Here is an 18,302-nt window from a genome sequence, read left to right on the forward strand (position 1 = left end):
CCTGTGCACAGGTCTGGTGTGGTATGTCCTCATTAGCTGTTCAGAGATCCATCTTTTACATCCTGTTTCCTTGGTAACATGCCCATATATTTACCACTGTATGTACATAAGCTATGCACTGCTATAAAAAGTGGAGAATAACCTCAGCAAAACCGGAGGAAAAAGCAGAGAGAGTGTCTGTAAGTTGCTGATGAACTTCTGGCACTTTTATCTTTTCCCAACATATTCTCTTCAATCCCAGTAACACTGAGTGATAGAATCACACTAGTTAGCACGTTTACCTCACAGCTGATGCATCACCTTCTGCAGGACTATGTGTGCCACAGAGCACAGCATGAACGCCAGTTCTCTGGCAGGAAAGTTCGCAGGCTGCCAGGTGGGAGGCTAACTGGGTGAAGCTCTGTTCCATTCCTCAATATAAATTGTTAGAATACTAGCAGTCCTTGCGCTTAATGCAACTTGTATTTCCATCCTTTTAATGCAGCTATGTGATATCTGGAGATGCAGATGGAAAGCTTAACATCTGGGACTGGAAGACCACAAAGCTTTACAGCAGAATAAAAGCACATGATAAAGTCTGCATCGGCGCAGTCTGGCATCCTCACGAAACATCCAAAGTCATTACGTGCGGCTGGGATGGTCTCATTAAACTGTGGGACTAAAGAGGCTGCTGCGAGGATCTGAAGTTGTAAGCCCTGAGATGTGAAGTTGGAGTGAATTCTGCTGTAAGGACGGGCAGACATTTTGTGATATAGCTGTTGGCAGCTGGCTGTATATATGCTCTGAAAGTGGGAAATGTTCAGAATGCTCGACTCAAAGGATCTTGTTCTAAACGCAACATCTGGCTAGGAGAATGTGAAGTGTGCAGCATCAAGTGTTTGTCCTGTCACCTTCTGTGCAAAATACTCTTGTAAAATAAAATAAATTTAAGAAAAAACTATTTTTGTGGCTCTGGCTGTCAGAGATATGGGGAGTTAAAGGAGAAAACCAGCAATTGTGTAATCTTCTTCCTAAGAGGAAATCTTTGATACCTACTGCAACAGAGCTGGAAGTAGAGCATTTGTTTATGTTTTTTGGATGGTATTTTATTCTCCCTAAAATACTTCTACCTTTCTAGAACACAAAATCAGTTGCTAATGATGTCTGTCAATTCACAGTAGAAATGAAGAGGTAATCAGAAGCGCACAGCCCCCAATTAGACTGTGTCAACTGAAGCCTGTATTCATAAAATCTTGGTTTGTCTGTGTTTAACAGCTGCATCATGCTGATCACCAGGCGTCATCGTTACAAGTACCCCTCAGTTTCCCTGTGAGGGTTGGGTACCAGGTGTTTTTCTCTTCCTGTTTGCTGTTAAGTTCCAGTAAGCATGACATAAAAAACGAACAAAACAACAAAGTGGGTAGGTTGTATTATAAGCTCCACAGTTTGTGACAATGTACTGTATATACATGCCACACTTTCTCCTCTTTAAAAGACTTATTTTTAATAAATCATTTTATAAAGAAACTTCTGCTTGTCTTCATTTCTTCCATCCACCACTGTCCATGTGAAATATTTATCGTTTGCCATTTTAATTCTCAGTTTTAATAGAATTCAGATAAGCTCATTTTCTTCCCCTGTTCATACAAAACTAATTTAAGTTGGAAGGAAGGGGAAAAAAAACATCCTTTTAACACTGTCTGCTCTTCTTTTGAGACTCTAATAGAAATAAAAGCGTGTAACAAATTTATCCATTGATCAGTTTTAATTGGTTTTGAATTACGCTCCGTTGCTTACTATAAGTCAACAGCTGCTCATCAGTTAAACAACAGCAAAGGATTAATGGCTATAATTAGCAGTGGGGTGGGAGATAAGGCATTTCACTAGCTAAGATGCAAAGAACCTCAAACTGGAAGGACTTTTTTTCTAAGACTTTACTTGTATTTTAAATCTGCTGTTCTGGAAGGATTGATTAACAAGACTGTTCTTTCAAAGAGTACTTGTTGAAGTTAGGCCTCTAACTTCATGAGTGAATGAGCTTGGAACATAATGCATTTTAGACCAGATGCTTAAAGCTGTGTTTCAGAGTCTTTCCACTTTCCATTCATGCCTTCAATATAACTGCACCAAGTTTATGTGTTTTCCATTTACTTTCCCATCTCAGTAAACATGGGTACCAGAAACACATCACAGCTCGTTTTCACAAGAGGAGCTCTGGTACCCATTGTATATATTGTCCAATCTCGCACCTGTGTAAATGCTGGGGCAGGAAAATGGAAATGGTAGAATTTAGAGAGAGAAAGGAGGTAGTGAGCATCCTGAGGATCACAGGGAAAGAAGAGACTGTTCTTTCTGGACTGGTAAGAATGTGAGTAGGAGTGAGCTGCTGCCATGGTGTTCCTGAGCTGGGTGTTGAGCTCTGAGGTGCTGTGTCTGCTGCTTAAGGAGAAAATTGGCTAAAATAACTTAGAATGGCACTTCTTTTTCCTTCAAATACATTTCCTAAATGGATATGACGAGTCCTTACAGTTGGAAAAGACCTCTAAGACCACCTAGTCCAACCCCAACCCACCCCACTAACCAGGTCCTTCAGTGCCACACCTACACGTGTCTTGAACACCTCCAGGGACGTGACTCCACCACCTCCCTGTGCAGCCTGTGCCAATGCCTCACCACTCTTGCTAAGTTCTTCCTAACATCCAGCCTAAACCTCCCCTGACGCAACTTAAGGCCTTTCCCTCACATCCTAACGTGTAGCTGTGTGCCCAAACATTAACAGCATGTAAGCATAAGGATCTGGAGAAGAAAAGAGGAAATAGAGCAGATAAATTGCTTCAAAAAAGTTTTGTATATTAACTCCCCTATCAGAAACATCTTTCCCAAATGCCTAAAAGCATTTAAATGACAGTAGACACAAGTTTTGGCTCTGCAGCTCATATTGCATTGCTCCATTCATCACCTACCCAGCAGTACTTGATTCATGTGCTTGTGTATGCATAAATAAGTGTATAAAGTTATGTAGTGGTGCACTGTCTGTTGTCTCTGGGGAAGAAAACCAAGAAGCACTGACTCAATAAATTCTGGAGTCGATGAGTTAGGATTAAATGTTTGCAACAAGCCTCAGATCAAAATTCCACTGGAAACTTTCAGATAGATCAACTCCTTTGTCCCTCGCTGTTGGTCACCCTGTTAATCTGATGTGGAATTCCTCACATCTGCATTGAAGCCTGCAGGGAGAATTTTTGTGAGGATAATTTCTTCCCTGCCAAAGACTCCAGAGCTGGCAATGTCAGCAATTTGCTGTGCTTGGAAGAGGCGGGGGGTGTCTGCATGGTGGGAGTCCAAACTTGTCCTTCCTGCAGCCACCTGGGAAGGGACTCCTGGCCAGGCTAATTGTGTCCTTCTCTTTGACTTTCAATTTCACTTAGGTCAGAAATTGGTCTGCTACAAATGTTGGCCAGAACGAGTCCAGACACATCTCTGGGTTGACAGCCTGTGGGCAGACAGAGCAGGGAAGGCCCCAAGCAGCGTTCCCTAATACCAAGTGAGCTCAAAGGGGCTCCTTCTGGGCTGGAGCCTGTTGCACTGCCGAGGGTGAATACCTGTGAGTTGGCATGTAGGGCTGCAGTGACAGCACTGTGGTTTGTGTCCCTCTGTTATGCATCTCTAACTCGAGGAAATGATGTGGCAGTGTCTTGCCACTTGTTATTAATACCAATTACTGTTGCAGCGGGGGTTTGTGAGTAAGTGAACTATTGCCATCATTGCTGAGTTCTGCCTTGGAAACCTGATTGTTCTTCTGGCCTTGTGCCACCTTCCTCATGGACTTCTTTTCATATGTGAGAGGGGGGAATGTCCCACGTGTCCTGGTGCAGCTTGCCAGTAGGTGGGAAGGCAGTCTCTCTCAAGGCAGATGGTTGTGGCATCTGTCTCACACAAAGCTTACAACCCAGGAAGACAGGGCTGCGCATTCTTTGCTCTCACTGCAAGAAGCAAACATCTGAATTACCGTGCATCCAGAAGACTCTAAGATTGCCTTGGAAAAAGCCAGTTTTTAGCAAAAAGCAGATGTTCAACACACCATTTAAAAGTGTGGTCTTCAAAGGCTCATTTCAACAATAAAGCCTTGCAAACCTGACAGCACAGTACTACTGTGTACCTTCCTTTTTGCTACCAGCTGGTCGTTACAGAACCTCCCTCCTCCTGGGTAGAAAAGCTCTGTACAAGGAGCAGCCTGTGAGAGAGGCAAACAGGGCAGGGTGGGAAGCTTTGCTTGCAAGACTTTAAGCAATTGAGCCTATTTACAAAAAAAAAAAAAAAAAAAAAATCAGCTGACAGGGAGTTTGTGCCCCTGGGGACTACTGAAAGACTTGCTCCTGCAGGCTGACTTCACTGACATATACTCAAAATTTAAGTTATATTTTGCAGTAAAATAGGTGTTTACTGCAAGGCTAGCTGATTAAACTAAAACAAATTAAAAAACCCACAAAGCCAACTGCACCACTGCTGTCTTGCAGCACTTGGAGAGTACTGCCTGTGGAAAGGCTCTGTTTGCAGAAGCTCCCTGTAGAGCTGAAAGCTCTTACAAATAAGTTTAGATGGTGTTCACCCAAGTGTGGACATGAGGTACCCCGGCAGACCAACCTCAGAGCTGCTTGTTACCTGGTTACGCCACAGAACGTATTTAAAATGTTCTAAACGTGGAAGCATTGCAAGCCCCTGTGTAACTCACTGTGCTTTGCACCACTGGGAGACTGCTAAAATCAGGTGTTACAGCAAATGGTTTGAATTTGTCCTTTGGGCCAGGCTCAGTCCTTGGGCTGAGAGGTGTCAACACTGAGCTGCATGCCCTCTGGTTTGGAAAGGAAGAAAACAACACAAATCCCCTGGGGAGTGATTTCAGCCCTATGAACCCTGCTGGGCCTCCTGACAGCCACACAGACACATCTATGGGACCTGCAGAGCCCCCCCCAGCACCATCACCCCACAGCCACCATTGCTGTAATTCACCACCTCAACACTTCCCCTGTGGCATAAGTGGGGTTTGGTGGAGTTTAAACTCTTATGAAGCAATGCTAAGAGAAAACAAACAGAACAACCAGCCTGCACTATAGCTGTGCTGCGAGTATAGAGCTTACCTTCAGCAAACTGCTACAAAAGACATGTGTATGGTGGAAATCCAATGCGAAGAGTAAGGAAGTTCACAGTCTGAATGCTCCTTGGTTGCTGCAGAGAGAAGAGTAGACGTGGCTCTGAATGTGGGTCAGCTCTGACCTTCCACCACCACCACTGAAACTCAGTCGGTTTCTACTGACTGCAATTAAATGTCACGTTGTATTAACAAGCAGCAAGAAATCAGGAGTGACTTCTTACTGAGTAACCCTGAGGATCCCTTCAAGGGCAAGAGAGCAGCTAATGGAGCTCCCAGAGCCTGGGCTCTGAACTAACCAGATGGTCTCAGCTGTGAATTATTCACCAGGGTGAATGAGTGCATTTTCTTCAGGTGTGCGACCAGGTGATGCCTTGCTGGCTGCTGCCAAGAAAGGCCAGACACATCCCATTTACGCTTTCTTCAATCTTTCAGAATTGAGAGGTGCTCCTGATGAGGTTGGATATGAGAAACAATGTTTTCTCAGAAAGAGTGGTGAGGCAGTGGCACAGGCTGCACAGGGAAGTGGTGGAGTCACCACCCCTGGAGGCCATCAAGAAACGTGGATGTGATACTGAGGGATGTGGTTAGTGGGCATGGTGGGGATGGGCTGGTTGGCTGGACTAGGTGATCTTAGAGGTCTTTTCCAACTTTAAGGACTGTGCTGCAGAGCTCAGTACATCGCATCCTCCTGATGTGTTCCCAACCATTTGATGACCTCTGCAACGCTCCCCGCTCCCCCAAAGCTGCTCCTGAATGCACAGGGCTCCTCTCTAGGGCCAACGCAGACCGCAGTGCATGACAGCTGCAGTCACACAGCCTTTGCCCCACAGCAGTAACCACATCCCTTTTACAGAAAGAAACAGGAGATGGATTCATCAAGTTTTGCTCCTTTAGGTCAAAGAGACCAATAAAAGCCAACGGGTGGGAGCACAAGAGCTCAGAAAGGATGGCTGTGCTAACTCTGCTTAGAAAGGCACAGAGCATGAAATGAGAGCTGTTCCCTTTCCCTATAATATCGCATAACTGCCACAGGAATGATAAACTGCTTTTATCTATCCTGCATCTTACATAAGGTTTCTTTAATTGCCATAGTTATTGGAATTTTTGCTTTCAGAAGATGTATTTGCTAACGCCTAAGTTGCTCCTGATGCTACTTAGCACTCCAGAGCATAGGCTGGGTGAGGATACACAGAATTCTGACGTCAGGTCCCAAGACAGACCTCCAGACCTTTCCTGCAATTTCCATACACAATGAATTTACATTTCTTCTTCAGGGCAATACATGATGAAAGGTCTGCAACCCTTTGGAATTTTAACACGTAAAAGAGAACATAATTTGGTTTTTAATCACTATGTAACAATCTACCGGTCTGAGTACTCCATCACTTACCAGGAGGAAAAGCCTGTGCTCTACCGCTCCAGCCTGTGCTTTCATGCTTCATTAACGAAGCAGGGCTCACACCGGGCCTTTTGCCATCATATTATTTGAAGAGTGGAAGTGCAGCCATTCCCTGATGAGCTGTCTGATTGTTCCAACAAGCAGTAGCTCGGTTTAGGAGATGTGACACCTTCATGCATTTCAGGGCTCTCCTTAAGGCCCTGCATTGTTGCACAGCCTCAACACTTGGAGCGCAAGGGTTTGCAGTGTGGCTGCCACTAAGAAGGCATCTCCTGCTTGGAGTGCTTTGCCCAGCAGCTGGGCTCAGGAAATCCAAGCAAGCAGCAACATGGCATCAATTCCAGCAGCTCTTCCCTCGGATTGTTCTGTGTCACTGCAGGAAAGGGACCAAGCACACTGATACCAGAAAACAAAGCAGTACCAGACATGTCCTGCTCTGGGTGTCCCTGCTTGAGCAGGTCTTGGACCAGATGGACCAAGAGGCCCTGTCAACCTCAGCCATCCCGTGGTTCTATGTTCCTAGCCCTAGGAGCTTCCAACACAAGGTGGCTGGATCCAAGCTGTCCTTGACTTGGGCTGTCTCTGTGCCTAGGAATGGTATGGGAAGGTCCCAGATGGCCTGAGCCAATACAGTGCCAAGGAACTCATTCATGTGATAACCAGGCAGCCATACCCAGAGCCCGTGCACACCTCCTGCACTGCTCCACATAGCTCACAGGCACAGCTGGGGGTACCGGCAGGCCCAGTCTGTCCTCTGTGTCCTCCTCCTTCTCTGGCTGAGGTGTTCAGTGCACACAAACCCACAAAGAGATCCCTCAGAATTAAACTCCAGTTCAGAAAATCCCAGTGCCACTAAAGTGGATGTGCTGGTATTTAAAAGGAAATAAAAATGGGACCAGAGAGGCAATAACTCACTTCACACAGCACAACAAGGCACTGTCAGCGGAGCTGAAAGGCAGCAGATTGAAAGCCAGCGTGCATTTCTTAAAACAGAAAGGATCTGACATTTAACCACAAGTTAACATTTCCAATGTGATTTGGAAGGCTGATAAACATCTGAGTGTGTGAGGACACAGAACTGACCTCCACTGAAGAAATTCAAACCCTCTCCAGTCCCACAAGTCTTGCACCACCCAGGCCCTCACCATCATGGCAGGGGGCTTTGAAGCCTCTTCCAAAGAAGCCCAAGCTCTGCAGCCCCTGTGGCCAACACAGATGCTCAAGGCCTGACTCATTCAGGCATTTCAAGCCCTGCAAAGAACAAGAAAGACATGAAAGAGGTGTGATCTTGTATTTCAATGCAAAGTTTAATGTCAAAATTATTAATTAAAATAACAATAAACCACCTGCTACATACTTTTTAGCTCCCTCTCATTGCTTAGCTTCTAAGGGAATGGCTGAGCCGGGTTGTTAGGAGCACCCTGCATCAATCTTGCATGCCAGTGCTCAGAGCCCACATGCAGAGCAGGACATGTCCCCGTGTCCCCAAGACCAGAACCACTACCTCTACAAGCATCCGTGTGCCCCTGGCAGGGAGAGAGGCAGGGCCAGGGAGCTCTGTGGGAAGGAGCCAGGAGGCAGCCAGGTGCAGTGCTAGACAAGTCACTGTGGAACTTCACCTGAACTAAAAACAAGCCAAAAAGACCAGGTTCCACTTTCAGCTCTTTTGACAGTGTTTAAAAACAAATGCCAGCCCATTCCACCAGCAATCGCTGTATGCTTATTTGGCAACTTCAGCCAGTGACTCTCAGGTCCTCTTCAATAATGTTATGGGACAGATGGCTCACAGTCACACGTCATAGATTCCTTTCTGCTATTTCCATCTTGTATTCACCCAGCTCAGCGTGTAACAGCTACTGGCATTGAAGGCTTCCTTTTTCAGAAGCATCTGTGGTTTTGATAAGTCTTTGTAGGTATGGAAAAGCCTGAAGTCCTTCAGCTCCAGCTCTCGGAGCAGACTGTACCAGTACCGCACCACAGTGCTGTCATTGCCGCTGACCTCAAAACCAGGCCAGTGGATGTGCACCTCAAAGACCAGCTGCCCTATTTGCTCAACAACATCCTCCAAGATCAGGTTTTCCAAAATTTTCCACTCCGCGCTCTCCACATCTGCCTTGAGGACATCAATCTGCAACAAAAACATAATTGCTACATGAAAATGACAGGCTTTGCAATTATTGTCATAGAATCATTGAAGTTAGAAAAGCCCTCTAAGATCACTGGTCCAACCAAACACCCATCCCCACCATGCCCACTAACCACATCCCTCAGTGCCACAGCTACGTATCTTGAGTACCTCCAGGGGTGGTGACTCCACCACTTCCCTGTGCAGCCTGTGCCACTGCCTCACCACTCTTTCTGAGAAGAAATTTTTCCTAATATCAGCAAGATCCAAAGCCAGGCTTTCCCAGTTTATTATACACATAATTGCTCTCGTGTATTTAAATATAATATTTCGTATTAAAAGATAATCATCTCAGAACACGCAGGCTAGGACAGACAGGGCAGTAAATGAAGCTCCATGCCTGCCTGCTCGCCGCCCTTCTCTTCCTGCCTCTGACACCTGGTCTGAAAAGCTCTGTACTTGAGGCTGATCCTACAGCCAAAGTGTGTAATTGGCCCTTCATAGATCTTGTGGCAGCACTCATTATACTAAACAAAGACACCGATGCTTTACTGTTCCTTATTTCTCCATCACAAAATTCCTGTAACAGAGCAAAATTTATTCACAGTAACTACTTGCACCACAGCAGACCAGGGTCCTCATTGCCAGATGCCACGTGCATGCATTGATGGTTCCAGTCCTGAGGATCTGACGGTGCAGTGCATGAGGAGGCAGTGACTGCACACAGCACACACATGCCAGAGAAGGGCAAAGAGAAATGAAGGCTCTGAGCAGCACAGGTCACAAACCACCCACTGTCAAGCTGCTGCTGGCAGTTCCTGCAGCATCACGCTCCACAAGGAGGATGAATTCAAGGGAAAACTATGCAATGACTGCAGAGATTGATGGGCAGCTCCTCTGAACAGTAAGGGATGTCAGGAAAGATGCCATGGAAAGAGTGCCTCAATTTGATTTTAGACCGTTATTTGCTACTGTAGTTGTATATTCAGAAAACCAACTTCTCACAGCTCAACGTAAGTATGGCTTGATTTTACGGGTTTAGAGATGAGCTGGGGTAGGGGCTGTATCTTCTAATAATAAAAAGAGTGTTTCATCAAAATATCACACCTGGAAAGAAGCAATGTCCTTCAGAGGTGCACCCGAACTGAAGGGCACCTCTCCCTGCAACAGAGCAGGTGCAACTCCCAGGGGAGCATGGTTTGCCTGCACTGGTTCCACCTGAGCTGCTGCTTGTGCCCATCTGTTCACACTCAGAATGTGTCTGAAGAGAAAACTGAAGACTTTACTTAAGAGTCAAGGAGAGCATGAAAAGAAAAAAAAAATTGAAAAATCGGCAGAAATATTACAAGTCAGCAGGCAGGCCCCACTACAGCTGATGAAGTACCATTAGTGAGCTGAGGCAGACTCTGAAGAGCCTGGATGGAAGGGCACAATAACACAGCTGTACACAGAAACACCACTGTTACAAGAGGCTGCACTTACTGTGCTTCTCTGGGGGACTACCAGGGGATAAGAAGACAGAACTCAGTCCAACCAACTGCTGCTGGTTCCTCCCTGAAGGCACATCAATATCCTTCAAGAGTCTAACACCTAGGAGCAAGGCTGTAAGTAACTTGGCCTTCTGCAGGCACGTGCTGCTCAGAGGATGAAGGCTGCCTTATGCAGCCACATTGTTTCTCTCTTCTTTTTCTTCCCTTACCTCGAGAGACCAGAGAGCAGGACCAAAACCTCAAGGCCAAAGGAAATCGGACTAGAAGTTTTAAGAGTAGAGCAATTCCTAATTCAAATTTACCATGGTCTTAGAGTTATGGAATCACAGAATCATTAAGGTTGAAAAAGATCTCTAAGATCATCTAGTTCAACCATCAACCCATTCCCACTTTAAATCAGTGGGTTGGTTTTGTCACTAATGGGGACAATGAAACAAGGCAAACCCACTGCACAGAGTCCCAGTCTGCATCAGAACCAACCCAGTGAGCAACAGACTAGCAGTGGGGCTGGACACAAAACCTAACCTAACCCTAATCTGACAAAGCAAAAGTTAACGACAGTAACTGTGTGGGCTTCCTACACAGCAGGTCTCACTTCATGGCACTTTAAGTCCTGCAGCCCAACTGGGTACAGTACAAGCACTGGCCATACCTGGATGCCCAAAGCTCTGCAGTCTGTGCTCCCCGACGGCCCAAAGGACAGGCCAGGGCAGGCAGAGAAAACCAATGGAAGGAGAAGAGCCTGGTGCATCCCAGCTGCAAGCTCATAATCCAGCAAAGGGAAATGAGAGGAGACACGGGGTCCCAAACCCACACTGCTACATGTGATCGCTTCGACCTTTCCTTGTTCTCCAGGTGGCCAACTGGAGGCCCCAGCTCTGATCTACTGAGACAAACAGTGCTCACAGCTATGCCAGACCTCAGGGGCTGTGCTCCCCCTACCTACTAGGCGGAGGTGTCCCACTAGGGACACATGGTGACAAGAACTGGGAGATGTTACATGCTAGATATTTCTGGTCTCAAATATGCAAGCTGTGGGTTTTCAGCCCTTAAGGGTGTGAGGATTGCGTCCATGAAGTCCTGTGTGTGTCCCTTCAGTGGGACAAGCTACACATCAGCTGGTCCATGACCACATACTAACAGCACACTGAGCTGCAGGGATCAGCTCATCCAGGCTACATTGTGCCTCCTCTGCGCTGACAGAGGCAGGGGGCTGGTGGAAAATGACTGTTGGATTACGGAAATAAAGCCTGTGTTGTGACATGTGAGGAGGAAAGACAAAGGTTATACAGCCAACCTTAGCTCTGGTACTTCCCTGTCTGACTGCAACTAAGAGCCCATCAGCACGCCACGTGTGAGGCAGTGAAATGGCTTCCTGTAGTGCTCCTCTGGGTTCACCAGCAGGCTGAATGCAAATGATCCTGCTCATGAAAGTCAGCTGAGACCTACTTCATGGTTGAGCTCACTTGTTTCCCCTTATACATTTAAATCAGTTACTTATTTTTCAGATAGCAACACACGGCTCTACCTGCAATGCAATTTTGAAAGCACTTTGGATCCTATCTGGGTACAACTGCAACACTTCAGAAGCCACGCATTTTTGTCTGTGATACTTTGGCAACTTTGCCTAACAGATTATTCAAAACTCCTCTGAGGGGGTGATGATAGGGGGAGGAGCTGTAAATAAATGTTTCTAAGTGTTTGCTTTTGTTTTCCCATGATCTGGCTTCATGGTATGACATCTTTTTTCTCATGGCAGTTTCCACTCATCATCCCCCAGCTTTGTTGCTTTTTCTCTCAAGCTTCTGGGGCCGACCAGCAGGCACCCTGCACGCACTGCACTGCATTCACAAATCTGATCCAAAAAGCAGCTGCTAACCAATGTGTCTGCAGGACAGAGAGAGCTGCCTTGTATTGAAGTGATCAGAGAGCAATAGGGCACTGACAGGAATGTGCTAGAGGAACACAGCAGAGACTCTTTGAGGTACTGTGCATTACTCTGAAGCCTGGAAGAAGGCTCTGTCTGTACCACAACCTCCAGTGACTGCCTTCAGGACACTGCCCACTCATCCCACAGTCTCCATTTTCTGATGCAGATGGGGTAAAATGAGCTTGTGTCAGAGCATCTGAGCACCTAACAAATACATCCTACTAGCACCAAACATGAATTTTATGAAGAGGTATTTATCTCCTCCCAGCAATAAGAAATGCATTCCTAGTAAGAGAAGCACTACCACCTCTACAGTGTGTTGATGCACAGTGCCAGTGAGAGGATTACCACACAAATCCCTAAATGCAGAGCTCCAGCTCATCCAAAAGCACAGCTAGAGTCAGCTCTGAAGGGAAACCCAGGGGTACGTGCCAGAAAGAGAACTAAGACCTGTGGTGCCTTATGGCATGTGGTGGCCATCGGCAGCCTGCAGGCTTTGTACACTGTGGCTGGATCCTCTTATCTGCCACAAATGCTCTGTCAAAGACAGAGAGGTTTGCTTGTCATCTTCCAACAGAAATGGGTCCTGGGTCATTGTCAGAAAGAGATTAAGTTAGGCTAGCAGCCTCTGGGGTCACATTTCCCCCACCTACATTTCTCTCTTTTAAAAAAAAGCCAATATCAGATCTCATGAGAGTGAGCTGTGTACCTCCATGGTGTGAGATCTCTCCTACTCAGAGAATGAAACAGCTGACTCCACTTTTGGTGCAGAGGCCAGGAGTGGAAAATAATAACCCACCACCACTGGGTTAGGGGCTGGGGAGGGAGCAGAAGTGAAGCTGGGGGACAGAAACAAATTACAAGAGTGATTATAATATATTTGCTCTCTCTCTGTTTCAAATAAGCCAGTCTGCCAAAACGTGAGCAATGAGAATCACAGAATCACACAGAATAGCAAGGTTGGAAACGACCTGCAAGATCATCTAGCCCAACCACCCTCCCATTCCTATTAGTACCACAAGCTACTAAGCCACATCTCATAGCTCCTCATCCAGGCACCTCTTGAACACTGCCGGGGATGGCGACTCCACCACCTCCCTGGGCAAAAACTAAGTGGCCTATCACTGAAAAGTAAAAAACGTGTCTTTTTAATCACGTTTTCTCCATACTTAGCTCCCCTGTAAATATACCGCAGCATTGCACCAGTCACAATTGGGGAATAAAAAGGCCTTTCCTCATGCACAATCAAGCGTACAAAACAGCTGAAAAAGAATGTGTTTTAATTAGTGGAAGTTACCACATACGGTATGAGCACTCAATTCTTCTTTCAGGGTAATGACTTGTTACGACTGTGCATCATTTCCCAAAGTGGAAACCAGAGCTCTGTTGGCCTTCATCATTTCTGAAACACCAGGGTTAGAGGGATCTCAGCTCTGTGGTGCCCCGTGGGCACATTTGAAGCTCCCCATGGAGCAGAGTCAATCAAGAGCAGCAGCCAAGGAAGCAATTTGGCCACATTACTGCTAGCAGCAGCTCAGCATGGGGAAGCAAAGAGCAGAGCAGGGGAGCACAGAAACGCTCCATCCTTCTAAATCACAGCTCTCAACTAAGGACCACACCAGCAAAAAAACAACAGGGTTCCCTTTCACTAAGTGCAAGTCTGTATTTTCAGCAGATAAAACTCCAAGGAACGTGTTGTTTGAGCTCCTGGCAGACTGGGCATATTTTCAAGTACCTGTTGAAGGTATTAATGCAAGTTTCTGTACTTGGGTGTCTACATCGTTCTTTGTCTTTTTACACACTACAGAGGTGACTGCCCTGAAAGAAATTCACAAGACACACAGCTCACTGAACAGCCTATCTTCTCTCTAAATTGGAAAGATATGCATTTGATGTGTGGGTTGTTCAATGGACAGAGAACTGGCTGCAGGATCAAGTCCAGAGAGTGGTGGTCAGTGTCTCAATACCTGGATGGAGATGAATGGTGACCCAAAGGGGTCAATGCTGGGGCTGGTACTCTTTAACACCTTTATCAATGACACTGACAGTGGGATCAATGTGGGAGCGCACCCTCAGCAAGTTTGCTGATGACACCAAGCTGTGGAGTACAGACAACACACCAGAGGAACAGGATGCTATCCAGAGGGACCTAGACAGGCTTGAGCAGTGGGCCCAGGTGAACCTCACGAAGTTCAACAAATCCAAATGCAACAACTTGCATTGGGCTCAAGGCAACACTCACTACCATACAAGCTGGGGGGTAAAGGGACTGAGCGCAGCCCTGCTGAAAAAGACCTGGGACTACCGGTGGATGAGAAGCTGTATATGAGCCACCAATGTGCCCTCACAGCCAGGAAGCCAACCATATCCTGGGCTGCATCAAAAGAAGTGTGGCCAGCAGGTTGTGGGAGGTGACAGGCTCTTTATCAGGGTCTGTGATGACAGAACAAAGGGAAATGGCTTCAAGCTCAAAGAGGGTAGATTTAGGTTGGATAAAAGGAAAAAATATTTTATGGTGAGGGCGGTGAGGCACTGAAACATTGCCTAGAGATGTGGTTGATGCCCCATCCCTGGAGACTTTCGAGGAGAGACTGGATCAGACTCTGACCTGATCTAGTTGTGGTGTCCTTGTTCACTGCAGGGGAATTGGACTAGATGATCTTCAAAGGTTCCTTCCAACTCTAAGGATTCTGTTATTCTATGAACACCTGCAGGGAACGAAGGTGAGCTTTGTGGCTCTGCCCTTACTGCTCCTCTGCAGCCTTGGCAGTTAAAAAGAAATATTTTCTCCCCAGTTTCACTGATGTGCCTCCATGAAATTGCTGCAAAGCAGGGGCAGGACATTAACAGACACTTTATATTTACTGCATAAATTGAAATCCACCTGGAGGATACATTTCAAAATCATGTCACAAAAACTTAATTAAATTTTTCTGGTGGCCAGTTGTCAATACAGCAAAGCTTGCTCAAGCAGTGCTGGTCCCAGGCAAGCAGATGTACCCAGGGGACCCAGCACTCACAGCACTGAGTGCTCAGAGACCCAGCAGCTCTTCAGGACATGGTCCTATGTCATGGTGACATGCTCCCACAGCCTGTGGATGACCCAGCACTTTTGTTTCCTACATCCTCCGACAGTTTCTGATGCCTGGACATTTCCCACACACATTTCCCATCTAGAAGCAATTTCTTTCTGGAGACTGACCAGAGAAGACGAGACAATCCATCTCCCAGCTCAGCTCAGCCAATCCACGCCACTGACTTCAGTGGACAGGCAGAGAAGGGGCCTTTTAGCTGGCAGGAATTTTTCCATTGTCACCTCACCAGAGGACAACCAACTGCCACCTGATTTAGGATATCAGGATGGCCTGAAATCTTCTCTCCCTGCCTGCATTCAATCAAGAGGCTGCCACATTTCATTTGTGGCCTTTCAATCATTGCAAACACCTTTTTTATCGTGGAATTCATTCTCGGCTAACTCCCACCTTGCTCACACCAGGCACCATACCAGCCAGAGATGTCAGCTCACTTGGTAATCACTTTCTGGACTTGAAATACACATGTCCCAAAGCCTGAGCTGATTTTCAAACAGGTCTGATGGATTTAGATAGCATTAAGCAATAATGACCTTAAAGCTAGAGCTACTGTGTCTTGTCCAGCTTGCTATCCAGCAAGACCAAGGCTCCTATGCAGTGACCCAAAGATTACAGGATTACAAACCCCAGCACAGAGCAGGCTGGCACCACACGTAGGCAATCCTGTCACAAACACCTTCAGCATCTTGCTCCTCTATCTCTTATGGAAAAGAGGAGGCTCAGGGGAGATCTTATTGCTCCCCATAACTCCCTGAAAGGATGCTGTGTTAAGGTGGGGGTCAGGCTCTTCTCTCAGGAACCGCAATGGGATGACAGGGAATGGTCATAAGTTGCACCAGGGGAGATTCTGGTTGGATATTAGGAAAAATTTCTTCTCAGAAAGAGTGGTGAGACAGTGGCACAGGCTGCAGAGGGAGGTGGTGGAGTCACCATCCCTGGAGATATTCAAGACGTGTAGATGTGGCACTGAAGGATATGGTTAGTGGGCATGGTGGGGGTGGGTTGGTGGTTGGACTAGAAGAATTTAAAGGTCTTTTCTAACCTTAATCATTCTATGATGCTGTGAAATGGAGAACAGCTTCCAGAACAGGCAATGGGAAGCTCCCTGTTTGCTCTAAGTGATGCCTCCCCATAGCAACAGGTCACCATGAAGACATGGGGGCTTTGTAACATACCTCCAGCAGCAAGCTCCTTACCTGCACAGAGCAGCAGCAGTTATTAAGTGCAGATCCCTGTACTGTGCTACATTTTCTGATTTGCATAGCTCTTCCACCACCTTGAAAAGATCAAAACACTATCTCATCAAGTCCCTCAATCCCACAGCTCAATTGCTGAAGTGGAGAATTCGCACCAGGCAGCTCCAGAAGCCCAAATCTTAAATTATTTACCAGTCTGATCATGAGCAAGAGTTCTGCTCACCAAAGCTTACAGACAAGCATTCTGAATATTGCAAGGATTCCCCCTGCAGCCAGAAGCCCAGACTGGAGGCATGTCTGCAGCACACACAGCCCCAGACGAGCACACAGCTTCCTTTGTAAGGAGCACATCCGTCCATTCTACCCCACAGGGAGCATCCCCTGCTCATCTCTGAGCCTTTGAAGTGCTGCGCCAGACGCTGCTGGAGGCCTGTGGGAACGGATGTGTGTTCAGGGGAATACACACTGTACACCAGACTCTCCAATCTCACCACTGCCTCAGCCATCTTGGAAAGTAAATGCTAGGAGGAGCAAGAGTTCCACGGTGCCAATGTACCTCTCTTCTCCTACGGTTATCATAGAATGGTTTAAATTGGAAGAGACCCTTAAGATCATCTAGTTCCAACCCCCTGCTATAGGCAGGGACACCTACCTCTAGACCAGGTTGCTCACAGCCCCATCCAGCTTGGCCTTGAATGCTTCCAGGGAGGCATCCACAACCTCACAGGGCAACCTGTCCCAGTGTCTCACCACCCTCACAGTAAAGGATTTCTTCCTAATACCTAGTCTAAATCTACCCTCTTCCAGTTGAAAACTATTTCCCCGTGTCCTATCACTACCTGCCCTTATAAAAAGTCCTCAATCTTAAGGAGGACAGTTAAGTTTGTCCGGCTGTCCACCCCTGCTGTTTGCTTGCAACAGCAGCAAAAAGAAAACAGCACATTCCTGAAAACATGAGGGGCAGAGAAAGGAATGCACTGAATATCCTGCTGTTACACACAAGGACATTAGGCTTCATCGAGTAGTGAGGAGGGATGAATGCTGCTGAGGCTTTCATCTTTGGATTTCAGATTTTGAGGACTGGTAGAATGCCTTAAACTGATGTGAGGTCAAAACCGAGACCAGAAAGGGTCCAGACACTAAGGTGAAAAGAAGAAATGTCCAGTCCTCAAGAAGCTGTAAGCAGTGACAGAGCAGGGAGAACAGGCCACTAGGAGGAATTTGGGACAAATGCAGGAAAAAAAAAGTTACATATTTTAGAGAACTCTTAGTTTCTCTAGTTAGGATGCTTATCTAAATAACCTGCTAATGTTAATCAACAAATCATGAGAAAGATGGGTAGTGGAGAAAGACCAGGTTGCTTATAGTAATGAGGCTGCTCTCAATTCTCATAAAGTCAGCATCATGTCACAAACTGTCACTCTGAGCAGACACTCTCCACCTTGCCTGCATTAAGTCAGTGCCAGTTGATGTTGCTGTACCTAAATGAACACAGCAAGTCTGCTGGGAGCACAAACATGGGGCTGAGCTGCAAGTATCTCACATCTGGCACCCCTTGTGATGCTGGGGCAGCGCACCCTGTCTGCTGAGCAAAGCAGTGGGAGAAAGGAGCTCTGGCACTGCCCAGGAGCAACAATAATATGCTTTGAGATTTGCAGGTTCTTGTTTGGTTTGTTGTTGCTGTTGTTTTTAGAAGAAGACCTGAATAATTTGTTCAGCACTGAAATACTTTTCATTACAATTCAGACATTGCACTAGCCTTTTTCCTAGGGGAAGAAAAGGCTATGGGTTGCATCTCGTTCAGGCAACGCTAGCATTTAAAAGATCTTCTTCCATGCCCAATAATTGCATACTAAACAGCACCTGCTCCCTAGAAACACCACTACTCCTATCAATATCTTGAGGCCTGGTGGAGAGAATTTAAAAGAGGTAAAAAGAA

At 46.5% G+C, this 18,302-nt stretch overlaps 2 protein-coding genes across 3 annotated transcripts in view; one reads left to right on the forward strand and one right to left on the reverse strand.

The window, feature by feature from the left end:
• The window catches only part of CDC40 (cell division cycle 40), a 35,526-nt gene extending 34,020 nt beyond the window's left edge, over window positions 1–1,506 (forward strand). Inside the window, exon 15 of the mRNA XM_042878980.1 lies at window positions 485–1,506. Within this exon, the coding sequence (XP_042734914.1) occupies window positions 485–662 (178 nt within the window). The 3' untranslated portion in view covers window positions 663–1,506. The remainder of the gene's footprint in view (window positions 1–484) is intronic.
• A 6,310-nt stretch (window positions 1,507–7,816) lies between these two features.
• The window catches only part of METTL24 (methyltransferase like 24), a 45,311-nt gene continuing 34,825 nt past the window's right edge, over window positions 7,817–18,302 (reverse strand). For both annotated transcript variants that reach the window (XM_042879004.1, XM_042878995.1), the window contains exon 5: window positions 7,817–8,658. In XM_042879004.1, the coding sequence (XP_042734938.1) occupies window positions 8,344–8,658 (315 nt within the window). In that variant the 3' untranslated portion in view covers window positions 7,817–8,343. The remainder of the gene's footprint in view (window positions 8,659–18,302) is intronic.

This window comes from Lagopus leucura, unplaced genomic scaffold (genome assembly GCF_019238085.1).
Source record: "Lagopus leucura isolate 7727_CA_CO unplaced genomic scaffold, USGS_WTPT01 Super-Scaffold_73, whole genome shotgun sequence".
In the NCBI taxonomy this organism is placed as follows: domain Eukaryota; kingdom Metazoa; phylum Chordata; class Aves; order Galliformes; family Phasianidae; genus Lagopus; species Lagopus leucura.